General features: G+C 43.9%; 1 protein-coding gene across 1 annotated transcript in view; it reads right to left on the reverse strand.

Moving 5' to 3' along the window:
• ATRX (ATRX chromatin remodeler) overlaps positions 1-13,384 on the reverse strand; it is a 783,199-nt gene that overhangs the window by 240,534 nt on the left and 529,281 nt on the right. Inside the window, exon 21 of the mRNA XM_053714433.1 lies at positions 6,690-6,865. Within this exon, the coding sequence (XP_053570408.1) occupies positions 6,690-6,865 (176 nt within the window). The remainder of the gene's footprint in view (positions 1-6,689; positions 6,866-13,384) is intronic.

Genomic DNA, 13,384 nt, shown 5'->3' on the forward strand with positions numbered 1-13,384 from the left:
ATCCAATTCTTGTTGCGCTAAATTTTCCAACCAAAAAGTTGATGCTGCCGCAACATCAAAGAAATTGCAGGCCTGAGAAGATGACCCGAATACAAAAAAAATTTCCTTAGATAAGATTCAAGTTTCCTATCTAAAGGATCTTTAAAAGAAGTACTATCCTCCATAGGAATAGTAGTACGTTTACCAAGAGTAGAGATAGCCCCATCAACTTTGGGGATCTTTTCCCAAAACTCCAATGTAACTGCTGGCAAAGGATACAATTTTGTTAAACCTTGAAGAAGGAATAAAAGAAGTACCAGGCCTATTCCATTCCTTAGAAATCATATCAGAAATAGCATCAGGAACTGGAAAAACCTCAGGAGTAACCACAGGAATCTCTTGATTGATATTCCTGTTAGAAACTACCTTAGGTAAGAACCCAGGTTTAGTACGCAGAACTACCTTGTCTGAATGAAAAATCAGATAAGGAGAATCACAATGTAAGGCAGATAACTCAGAGACTCTTCGAGCCGAGGAAATAGCCATCAAAAACAGAACTTTCCAAGATAACAGCTTGATATCAATGGAATGAAGGGGTTCAAATGGAACACCTTGAAGAACGTTAAGAACTAAGTTTAAGCTCCACGGCGGAGCAACAGTCTTAAACACAGGCTTAATCCTAGCCAAAGCCTGACAAAAAGCCTGAACGTCTGGAACTTCTGCCAGACGTTTGTGTAAAAGAATAGATAGAGCAGAAATCTGTCCCTTTAACGAACTAGCAGATAAGCCCTTTTCTAAACCCTCTTGTAGAAAAGACAATATCCTAGGAATCCTAACTTTACTCCATGAGTAACTCTTGGATTCGCACCAATATAAATATTTACGCCATATCTTATGGTAAATCTTTCTGGTAACAGGTTTCCGAGCCTGTATTAAGGTATCAATAACCGACTCCGAGAAGCCGCGCTTTGATAGGATCAAGCGTTCAATCTCCATGCAGTCAGCCTCAGAGAAATTAGATTTGGATGGTTGAAAGGACCCTGAATTAGAAGGTCCTGCATCAGAGGCAGAGACCATGGTGGACAGGACGACATGTCCACTAGGTCTGCATACCAGGTCCTGCGTGGCCACGCAGGCGCTATCAGAATCACCAATGCTCTCTCCTGTTTGATCTTGGCAATCAGTCGAGGTAATAGCGGAAATGGTGGAAACACATAAGCCATGTTGAAAACCCAAGGGGCTGCTAGAGCATCTATCAGCACCGCTTCCGGGTCCCTGGACCTGGATCCGTAACAAGGAAGATTGGCGTTCTGGCGAGACGCCATGAGATCCAGTTCTGGTTTGCCCCAACGATGAATCAGTTGAGCAAAAACCTCCGGATGAAGTTCCCACTCCCCCGGATGAAAAGTCTGGCGACTTAGAAAGTCCGCCTCCCAGTTCTCCACGCCTGAGATGTAAATCGCTGACAGGTGGCAAGAGTGAGACTCTGCCCAGCGAATTATCTTGGAGACTTCTAACATCGCTAGGGAACTCCTGGTTCCCCCTTGATGGTTGATGTAAGCCACAGTCGTGATATTGTCCAACTGAAATCTGATGAACCTCAGTGTTGCTAACTGAGGCCAAGCAGAAGAGCATTGAATATTGCTCTTAACTCCAGAATATTTATTGGGAGGAGTTTCTCCTCCTGAGTCCACGATCCCTGAGCCTTCAGGGAGTTCCAGACTGCGCCCCAACCTATGGGATCCCCATTGTTCAGAAATAGCAGACATATATGGCTTTGGCATTGCTTTTTGGTAAATAGAAGGCCGCTAAATGCCACTGTGCACCACACGTGTATTATGCCCAGCAGTGCAGGGGTTAATTAGGGAGCTTGTAAGGAGCTTGTAGGGTTAATTTTAGCTTTAGTGTAGTGTAGCAGACAACCCAAAGTATTGATCTAGGCCCATTTTGGTATATTGCATGCCACCATTTCACCGCCAAATGCGATCAAATAAAAAAAAAAGTTCCCTTTTTCACAAACTTTTTGTTTCTCACTGAAATTATTTACAAACAGCTTGTGCAATTATGGCATAAATGGTTGTAAATTTTTCTCTGTTATCCCCTTTGTTCAGAAATAGCAGACACATATGGCTTTGGCGTTGCTTTTTGGTACTTAGGCCGCTAAATGCGCATCACACGTATTATGGCTAGCAGTGAAGGGGTTAATTAGGTAGCTTGAAGGGAGCTTGCAGGGTTAATTTTAGCTTTAGTGTAGAGCTTAGCCTCCCACCTGAAACATCAGACCCCCTGATCCCTCCCAAACAGCTCTCTTCCCTCCCCCACCCCACAATTGTCCCCGCCATCTTAAGTACTGGCAGAAACTCTGCCAGTACTAAAATAAAAGCTATATTTGGGCTTTTTTTTTTTTAAAGAAAAGGCATATTTACATATGCTGCTCTGTAGGACCCCCCTTTAGCCCCCAACCTGACTGATCCCCCACCAAACAGCTCTCTAACTCTCCCCCTCTGCCTTAATGGCCGCCATCTTGGGTACTGGCAGCTGTCTGCCAGTACCCAGTTTAGAATAAAATTACTGATATTTTTTATTTTTTCCCATTTTCTGTAGTGTAGCTCCCTGCCCCACCAAAGACCAACCCCCCACCCCCACCCCCACCTAGATACCTCCGATTTATATATATTATTAATTTAAATACAGCATTTCTCAAACTTTTTATAAGTTATAGTTTCTGTAGTGTAGCGCCCCCATCGGCCCTCCCCCCGATCCCGCCCCCCTCTACATTACCCGGCCCATCGATGGCCGTCCACCCGCCTCCCAAGTCGGCTCCTACCCACCAACGATACCGGCCATCGATGTCCGGTGCAGAGAGGGCCACAGAGTGGCTCTCTCTGCATCGGATGGCCATCTAGAGTTATTGCAGGATGCCTCCATATCGAGGCATCACTGCAATAACCGGAAAGCCGCTGGAAGCGAGCAGGATCGCTTCCAGCTGCTTTCCACACCGAGGACGTGCAGGGTACGTCCTCAGGCGTTAACTGCCTTTTTTTTGAGGACGTACCCTGCACGTCCTCGGTCGTTAAGGGGTTAAGCCGATTACTTCCATGCACTGAGCTACTGACGGGTGTGGAATGGAATGAAGGACACGGCAAGCATTTAGCAGTTTTGATAACCTGGACTCCGTCAGGTAAATTTTCATCTCTATAGAATCTATAAGAGTCCCTAGGAAGGGAACCCTTGTGAGTGGTAATAGAGAACTCTTTTCCACGTTCACCTTCCACCCATGCGACCTCAGAAATGCCAGAACTATCTCTGTGTGAGACTTGGCAATTTGAAAACTTGACGCTTGTATCAGAATGTCGTCTAGGTACGGAGCCACCGCTATGCCTCGCGGTCTCAGCACCGACAGAAGTGAGCCCAGAACCTTTGTAAAGATTCTCGGGGCCGTAGCTAACCCGAAGGGAAGAGCTACAAACTGGTAATGCCTGTCTAAAAACGCAAATCTTAGGTACTGATAATGATCTTTGTGAATCGGTATGTGAAGGTAGGCGTCCTTTAAGTCCACTGTGGTCATATACTGACCCTCTTGGATCATGGGTAGGATGGTTCGAATAGTTTCCATTTTGAATGATGGAACTCTTAGGAATTTGTTTAAAATTTTTAGGTCCAAGATTGGTCTGAAGGTTCCCTCTTTCTTGGAAACCACAAACAGATTTGAGTAAAATCTTTGCCCTTGTTCCGTCCGCAGAACTGGGTGGATCACCCCCATTACTAGGAGGTCTTGTACACAGTGAAGAAAAGCCTCATTCTTTATTTGGTTTGCTGATAACATTGAAAGATGAAATCTCCCTTGTGGAGGAGAAGCTTTGAAGTCCAGAAGGTATCCCTGAGATATAATCTCCAACGCCCAGGGATCCTGGACATCTCTTGCCCAAGCCTGGGTGAAGAGAGAAAGTCTGCCCCCCACTAGATCTGTTTCCGGATAGGGGGCCCTCTCTTCATGCTGTCTTAGGGGCAGTAGTAGGCTTTTTGGCCTGCTTGCCCTTGTTCCAGGACTGGTTAGTTTTCCAGCCCTGTTTGTAACGAGCAACAGTTCCTTCCTGTTTTGGGGCGGAGGAAGTTGATGCTGCTCCTGCCTTGAAGTTTCGAAAGGCACGAAAATAAGACTGTTTGGCCTTTGATTTGGCCCTGTCCTGAGGAAGAGTATGACCCTTACCTCCAGTAATAATGTCAGCAATAATTTCTTTCAATCCGGGCCCGAATAAGGTCTGCCCTTTGAAAGGAATATTAAGCAATTTGGATTTAGAAGTCACGTCAGCTGACCAAGATTTAAGCCATAGCGCTCTGCGCGCCTGGATGGCGAATCCGGAGTTCTTAGCCATTAGTTTGGTTAAATGTACAACGGCATAAGAAACAAATGAGTTAGCTAGCTTAAGTGCTTTAAGCTTGTCCATAATCTCATCCAATGGAGCTGTGCGAATGGCCTCTTCCAGAGACTCAAAACAGAATGCCGCAGCAGCAGTGAAAGGCGCAATGCATGCAAGGGGCTGTAAGATAAAACCTTGTTGAACAAACATTTTCTTAAGGTAACCTTCTAATTTTTTATCCATTGGATCCAAAAAAGCACAACTATCCTCCACCGGGATAGTGGTACGCTTAGCTAAAGTAGAAACTGCTCCCTCCACCTTAGGGACTGTCTGCCATAAGTCTTGTGTGGTGGCGTCTATTGGAAACATTTTTCTAAATATAGGAGGGGAAAAGGGCACACCGGGTCTATCCCACTCCTTGCTAATAATCTCTGTAAGCCTTTTAGGTATAGGAAAAACGTCAGTACACACCGGCACCGCATAGTATCTATCCAGCCTACATAATTTCTCTGGAATTGCAACTGTATTACAGTCATTCACAGCCGCTAAAACCTCCCCTAGCAATACACGGAGGTTCTCAAGCTTAAATTTAAAATTAGAGATCTCTGAATCCGGTCTCCCTGGATCAGATCCGTCACCCACAGAATGAAGCTCTCCGTCCTCATGTTCTGCAAATTGTGACGCAGTATCGGACATGGCTCTCACATCATCAGCGCGCTCTGTCCTTATCCCAGAGCAATCGCGCTTGCCTCTTAATTCCGGCAGTTTAGATAATACTTCTGTCATAACATTAGCCATGTCTTGTAAAGTGATTTGTATGGGCCTCTCATTTGGCACCACAATATCACGCGCCTCCTGGGCGGGAGGCGAAGGTACTGACACGTGAGCGGAGTTAGTCGGCATAACTTCCCCCTAGTTGTCTGGTGATAATTCTTTTACAGATAAAGATTGACCTTTATTATTTAAAGTGAAATCAATGCATTTAGTACACATCTTTCTATGGGGCTCCACATTGGCCTTCAAACATAGTGAACAAACAGATTCATCTGTGTCAGACATGTTTAAACAGACTAGCAATGAGACTAGCAAGCTTGGAAAATACTTTCAAATAAATTTACAAGCAATATAAAAAACGCTACTGCGCCTTTAAGAAGCACAAAAAACTGTCACAGTTGAAATAACAATGAACCAAATCAGATATAGCAACCAAATTTTCACAGTAAATGTATTAAGTTAGCAGAGCATTGCACCCACTAGCAAATGGATGATTAACCCCTCAATACCCAAAACTGATAATCAATACAAGAATTAACGTTTTTAACACAGTCAAACACACTGTCACAGGTCTGCTGTGACTGATTACCTCCCTCAAAATGATTTTTGAAATCCCCTGAGCTCTCTAGAGACGTCCTGGATCATGGAGTAAGAAGCAGGAAGACTGTGACTGAATTTTTACTGCACAAAAAAGCGCTAAAATAGGCCCCTCCAACTCATATTACAACAGTGGGAAACCTCAGTTAACTGTTTCTATGCAGAAATATACGACAGCAATGTGGAAAAATTCATGCCCCAATAAGTTTCATCACCAATGTACCTCACAAAAAAATGATTAACATGCCAGTAAACGTTTTAAAACATCAATTTTAAAGGTTATGTATTGTTATAAATAAGCCTGCTACCAGTCGCTACTACTGCAGTTAAGGCTCATACATTACTTCAGTATTAACAGCATTTTCTTAGTCAAATTCCATTCCTTAGAAAATTACTTTTTACTGCACATACATTCATCAGCCTGATACCAGTCGCTACTACTGCATTTAAGGCTGTACTTACATTACATCGGTATCAGCAGTATTTTCTTAGTCAATTCCATTCCTTAGAAAAATATTTACTGCACATACCTTATTTGCAGGAAACCCCGCATGCTATTCCCCTTCTGAAGTTACCCCACTCCTCAGAATGTGCGAGAACAGCCAGTGGATCTTAGTTACTTCTGCTAAGATCATAGAAAACGCAGGCAGATTCTTCTTCTAAATACTGCCTGAGAGAAAAAACAGCACACTCCGGTGCCATTTAAAAATAAACTTTTGATTGAAGAAGTAATTAAATATAAAAAACTCCACACTCCTCTCACGACCTTCCTTCTATGTTGAGGGTTGCAAGAGAATGACTGGATATGACATGTGAGGGGAGGAGCTATATAGCAGCTCTGCTTGGGTGATCCTCTTGCAACTTCCTGTTGGGAAGGGAATATATCCCATAAGTAATGGATGACCCGTGGACTGAATACACTTAACAAGAGAAAAATGCTTAAAACTATAGGGATTAAGGAAATAAAATCTCACAAACCTGAACACATCCAGCAAGCATCTCATAGAGGATGTGGGCACGCTTTTTCATCACTCTGACATCTATCATTGTAGAGTCTGCGCACTGTCCATTCTGTATAGGATTCATAAAGCGATTTCTGAATTCTTTAATGGAACCAAGTAAATTTTCTTTGATGAAGTTTACCATGCAGTGGTCTGGTTGTGAAGAGAGAGGGAAAAGAGCACACCAGCATTAATTAAGAATGCTAACACTGCAAAATTATAAAATGCTTTTGATTTTCCTCAGTTACCAGAGTCAGCCTTTATGGGATAGTCAAGACTAATTCAAACACTTAACAAAACTTCATCAATCAATAACCAAAATAAACTTTACACACTGTATGTTAGCACATTTAGTTTCTTTTTGTGTTAAAGGGACATGAAACCCAAGAGCATACATGTTTAAATAACTTTCCAATTTACATCTATTATCAGTTTTGCTTCATTCGCTTGGTATCCTTTATTAAGGAGGAGCAATGCACGAATGGGAGCTAGCTGAACACACTGGTAAGTCAATGACAAGAGGCATATATGTGTTGCCACAAATCAGGAGCTAGCTCCCAGCACCTGGGCCTAGGTAGGTATACTTTTCAACAAAGGATAACAAGAGAAAAAACATAATTTATGCTTACCTGATAAATTTATTTCTCTTGTGGTGTATCCAGTCCACGGATTCATCCATTACTTGTGGGATATTCTCCTTCCCAACAGGAAGCTGCAAGAGGATCACCCACAGCAGAGCTGTCTATATAGCTCCTCCCCTAACTGCCACCTCCCAGTCATTCGACTGAAGACAAGCAAGAGAAAGGAGAAACTATAGGGTGCAGTGGTGACTGTAGTTTAAAAATTAAAAAACACCTGCCTTAAAATGACAGGGCGGGCCGTGGACTGGATACACCACAAGAGAAATACATTTATCAGGTAAGCATAAATTTTGTTTTCTCTTGTAAGGTGTATCCAGTCCACGGATTCATCCATTACTTGTGGGATACCAATACCAAAGCTATAGGACACAGATGAAGGGAGGGACAAGGCAGGTGCTTAAACGGAAGGCACCACTGCCTGTAAGACCTTTCTCCCAAAAATAGCCTCCGAAGAAGCAAAAGTATCAAATTTGTAGAATTTAGAAAAAGTATGAAGCGAAGACCAAGTCGCCGCCTTACAAATCTGTTCAACAGAAGCCTCATTTTTAAAGGCCCATGTGGAAGCCACCGCTCTAGTGGAATGAGCTGTAATTCTTACAGGTTATACTTCTTAACCAAAAAGAAAGAGAAGTTGCTGAAGCCTTTTGGCCTTTCCTCTGTCCAGAGTAGACAACAAACAATGTAGATGTTTGACGAAAATCTTTAGTAGCTTGTAAATAAAACTTTAAAGCACGAACCACGTCAAAATTGTGTAATAGACGTTCCTTCTTTGAAGGAGGATTAGGACACAGTGACGGAACAACAATCTCTTGATTGATATTCTTATTGGATACCACCTTAGGAAGAAACCCAGGTTTGGTACGCAAAACTACCTTATCTGCATGGAAGATCAGATAAGTGGAATCACACTGCAAGGCAGATAACTCTGAAACTCTTCGAGCCGAAGAGATAGCTACCAAGAACAGAACTTTCCAAGATAAAAGCTTGATATCTATGGAATGCAGAGGTTCAAACGGAACCCCTTGAAGAACTTTAAGAAATAAATTTAAACTCCATGGCGGAGCAACAGGTTTAAACACAGGCTTGATTAAAGACTAAAGCCTGAGAAAACGCCTGAACGTCTGGAACATCCGCCAGACGCTTGTGCAAAAGAATAGACAGAGCAGAAATCTGTCCCTTTAAGGAACTAGCTGACAATCCCTTCTCCAATCCTTCTTGGAGAAAAGACAATATCCTGGGAATCCTGACTTTACTCCATGAGTAACCCTTGGATTCACACCAATGAAGATATTTACACCATATCTTATGATAGATTTTCCTGGTGACAGGCTTTCGAGCCTGAATTAAGGTATCAATGACCGACTTGGAAAAACCACGTTTTGACAAAATCAAGCGTTCAATCTCCAAGCAGTCAGGCGCAGAGAAATTAGATTTGGATGTTTGAACATAAACTACATTAATGGACCACCTCTCTCTAGCTGCTTCCCTTGTCGAGAGCTGCAAGAGAATGACTGGGAGGTGGCAGTTAGGGGAGGAGCTATATAGACAGCTCTGCTGTGGGTGATCCTCTTGCAGCTTCCTGTTGGGAAGGAGAATATCCCACAAGTAATGGATGAATCCATGGACTGGATACACCTTACAAGAGAAAAGCAAATTAGATAACAGAAGTAAATTGGAAAGTAGTTTAAAAGTTTATGCTTTATCTGATAAAAATTTTTCTTTCCGGACATGGAGAGTCCACAACGTCATTCCAATTACTAGTGGGATATTCAACTCCTGGCCAGCAGGAGGAGGCAAAGAGCACCCCAGCAAAGCTGTTAAGTGTAACGTCCCTTAACCATAATCCCCAGTCATTCAGCCAAAGGAAAATGGAAAAAGAAGAAACAGAAGGGTGAAAAACATAATTTATGCTTACCTGATAAATTTATTTCTCTTGTAGTGTAGTCAGTCCACGGGTCATCCATTACTTATGGGATTATATCTCTCCCCAACAGGAAGTTGCAAGAGTATCACCCAAGCAGAGCTGCTATATAGCTCCTCCCCTCACATGTCATATCCAGTCATTCTACCGAAACAAGACGAGAAAGGAGAAACCATAGGGTGCAGTGGTGACTGGAGTTAAATTAAAATTTAGGTCTGCCTTAAAAGACAGGGCGGGCCGTGGACTGACTACACTACAAGAGAAATAAATTTATCAGGTAAGCATAAATTATGTTTTCTCTTGTTAAGTGTAGTCAGTCCACGGGTCATCCATTACTTATGGGATACCAATACCAAAGCTAAAGTACACGGATGATGGGAGGGACAAGGCAGGAACTTTAAACGGAAGGAACCACTGCCTGAAGCACCTTTCTCCCAAAAATAGCCTCCGAAGAAGCAAAAGTGTCAAATTTGTAAAATTTTGAAAAAGTGTGAAGTGAAGACCAAGTTGCAGCCTTGTAAATCTGTTCAACAGAGGCCTCATTTTTAAAGGCCCAGGTGGAAGCCACAGCTCTAGTGGAATGAGCTGTAATTCTTTCAGGAGGCTGCTGTCCAGCAGTCTCATAGGCTAAACGTATTATGCTACGAAGCCAAAAGGAGAGAGAGGTAGCCGAAGCCTTTTGACCTCTCCTCTGTCCCGAGTAAACGACAAACGGGGAAGAAGTTTGACGAAAATATTTAGTTGCCTGTAAATAGAACTTCAGGGCAAGGACTACGTCCAGATTATGCAAAAGTCGTTCCTTCTTTGAAGAAGGGTTAGGACATAATGATGGAACAACAATCTCTTGATTGATATTCCTGTTAGAAACCACCTTAGGTAAAAACCCAGGTTTAGTACGCAGAACTACCTTGTCTGAATGGAAAATCAGATAAGGAGAATCACAGTGTAGGGCAGATAACTCAGAGACTCTTCGAGCCGAGGAAATAGCCATCAAAAACAGAACTTTCCAAGATAACAGCTTAATATCAATGGAATGGAGGGGTTCAAACGGAACACCTTGAAGAACTTTAAGAACTAAGTTTAAGCTCCACGGCGGAGCAACAGTCTTAAACACAGGCTTAATCCTAGCCAAAGCCTGACAAAAAGCCTGAACGTCTGGAACATCTGCCAGACGTTTGTGCAACAGAATAGACAGAGCAGAAATCTGTCCCTTTAATGAACTAGCAGATAAACCCTTTTCTAAACCCTCTTGTAGAAAGGACAAAATCCTAGGAATCCTAACTTTACTCCATGAGTAACTCTTGGATTCACACCAATATAAGTATTTACGCCATATTTTATGGTAAATTTTTCTGGTAACAGGTTTCCGAGCCTGTATTAAGGTATCAATAACTGACTCCGAGAAGCCACGCTTTGATAGAATCAAGCGTTCAATCTCCATGCAGTCAGCCTCAGAGAAATTAGATCTGGATGGTTGAAAGGACCCTGAATTAGAAGGTCCTGTCTCAGAGGTAGAGACCATGGTGGACAGGACAACATGCCCACTAGATCTGCATACCAGGTCCTGCGTGGCCACGCAGGTGCTATCAGAATCACCGATGCTCTCTCCTGTTTGATCTTGGCAATCAGCCGAGGAAGCAGCGGAAATGGTGGAAACACATAAGCCATGTTGAAACCCCAAGGGGCTGCTAGAGCATCTATCAGCGCCGCTCCCGGGTCCCTGGACCTGGATCCGTAGCAAGGAAGTTTGGCATTCTGTCGAGAAGCCATGAGATCCAGTTCCGGTTTGCCCCAACGATGAATTAGTTGAGCAAAGACCTCCGGATGAAGTTCCCACTCCCCCGGATGAAAAGTCTGACGACTTAGGAAGTCCGCCTCCCAGTTCTCCACGCCTGGGATATAGATCGCCGACAGGTGGCAAGAGTTGGACTCTGCCCAGTGAATTATCTTTGATACTTCCAACATCGCTAGGGAACTCCTGGTTCCCCCTTGATGGTTGATGTAAGCCACAGTCGTGATATTGTCCGACTGAAATCTGAGGAACCTCAGTGTTGCCAACTGAGGCCAAGCTAGAAGAGCATTGAATATCGCTCTTAATTCCAGAATATTTATTGGGAGGAGTTTCTCCTCCTGAGTCCACGATCCCTGAGCCTTCAGGGAGTTCCAGACTGCGCCCCAACCTAGAAGGCTGGCATCTGTTGTTACAATCGTCCAATCTGGCCTGCGAAAGGTCATCCCTTTGGACAGGTGGAGTCGAGAAAGCCACCAGAGAAGAGAATCCCTGGTCTCTTGATCCAGATTTATTAGAGGGGACAAATCTGAGTAATCCCCATTCCACTGACTGAGCATGCATAATTGCAGCGGTCTGAGATGCAGGCGCGCAAATGGTACTATGTCCATTGCTGCTACCATTAAGCAGATTACTTCCATGCACTGGGCTACTGACGGGTGTGGAATGGAATGAAGGGCACGGCAAGCATTTAGAAGTTTTGATAACCTGGCCTCCGTCAGGTAAATTTTCATCTCTACAGAATCTATAAGAGTCCCTAAGAAGGGAACCCTTGTGAGTGGTAATAGAGAACTCTTTTCCACGTTCACCTTCCACCCATGCGACCTCAGAAATGCCAGAACTATCTCTGTATGAGACTTGGCAGTTTGAAAACTTGACGCTTGTATCAGAATGTCGTCTAGGTACGGAGCCACCGCTATGCCTCGCGGTCTTAGTACCGCCAGAAGTGAGCCCAGAACCTTTGTAAAGATTCTTGGGGCCGTAGCTAACCCGAAGGGAAGAGCTACAAACTGGTAATGCCTGTCTAGGAAGGCAAATCTTAGATACCGATAATGATCCTTGTGAATCGTTATGTGAAGGTAGGCATCCTTTAAGTCCACTGTGGTCATGTACTGACCCTCTTGGATCATGGGTAGGATGGTTCGAATAGTTTCCATTTTGAATGATGGAACTCTTAGAAACTTGTTTAGGATCTTTAAGTCCAAGATTGGTCTGAAGGTTCCCTCTTTCTTGGGAACCACAAACAGATTTGAATAAAATCCTTGCCCTTGTTCCGACCGCGGAACTGGGTGGATCACCCCCATTACTAGGAGGTCTTGTACACAGTGAAGAAACGCCTCTTTCTTTATTTGGTTTGCTGATAACCTTGAGATATGATCTCCAACGCCCAGGGATCCTGGACATCTCTTGCCCAAGCTTGGGCAAAGAGAGAAAGTCTGCCCCCCACTAGATCCGTTTCCGGACAGGGGGCCCTTACTTCATGCTGTCTTAGGGGCAGCAGCAGGTTTTCTGGCCTGCTTGCCCTTGTTCCAAGACTGGTTGCCTTTCCAACCCTGTCTGTAACGAGCAGCAGTCCCTTCCTGTTTTGGGGCGGAGGAAGTTGATGCTGCTCCTGCCTTGAAATTACGAAAGGCACGAAAATTAGACTGTTTGGCCTTTGATTTGGCCCTGTCCTGAGGAAGGGAGTGACCCTTACCTCCAGTAATGTCAGCAATAATTTCTTTCAAGCCGGGCCCGAATAAGGTTTGCCCTTTGAAAGGAATATTAAGCAATTTAGATTTAGAAGTTACATCTGCTGACCAGGATTTAAGCCATAGCGCTCTGCGCGCCTGGATGGCGAATCCGGAGTTCTTAGCCGTTAGTTTGGTTAAATGCACCACAGCATCCGAAACAAATGCATTAGCTAGCTTAAGGGCTTTAAGCTTGTTCATAATCTCATCCAATGGAGCTGTGCGAATAGCCTCTTCCAGAGACTCAAACCAGAATGCCGCCGCAGCAGTGACGGGCGCAATGCATGCAAGGGGCTGTAAGATAAAACCTTGTTGAACAAACATTTTCTTAAGGTAACCTAATTTTTTATCCATTGGATCTGAGAAAGCACAACTATCCTCCACCGGGATAGTGGTACGCTTGGCTAAAGTAGAAACTGCTCCCTCCACCTTAGGGACCGTCTGCCATAAGTCTTGTGTGGTGGCGTCTATTGGGAACATTTTTCTAAATATCGGAGGAGGGGAAAAAGGCACACCGGGTCTATCCCACTCCTTGCTAATAATCTCTGTAAGCCTTTTAGGTATAGGAAAAACGTCAGTACACACCGGTAC

Source organism: Bombina bombina, chromosome 1 (genome assembly GCF_027579735.1).
Source record: "Bombina bombina isolate aBomBom1 chromosome 1, aBomBom1.pri, whole genome shotgun sequence".
In the NCBI taxonomy this organism is placed as follows: domain Eukaryota; kingdom Metazoa; phylum Chordata; class Amphibia; order Anura; family Bombinatoridae; genus Bombina; species Bombina bombina.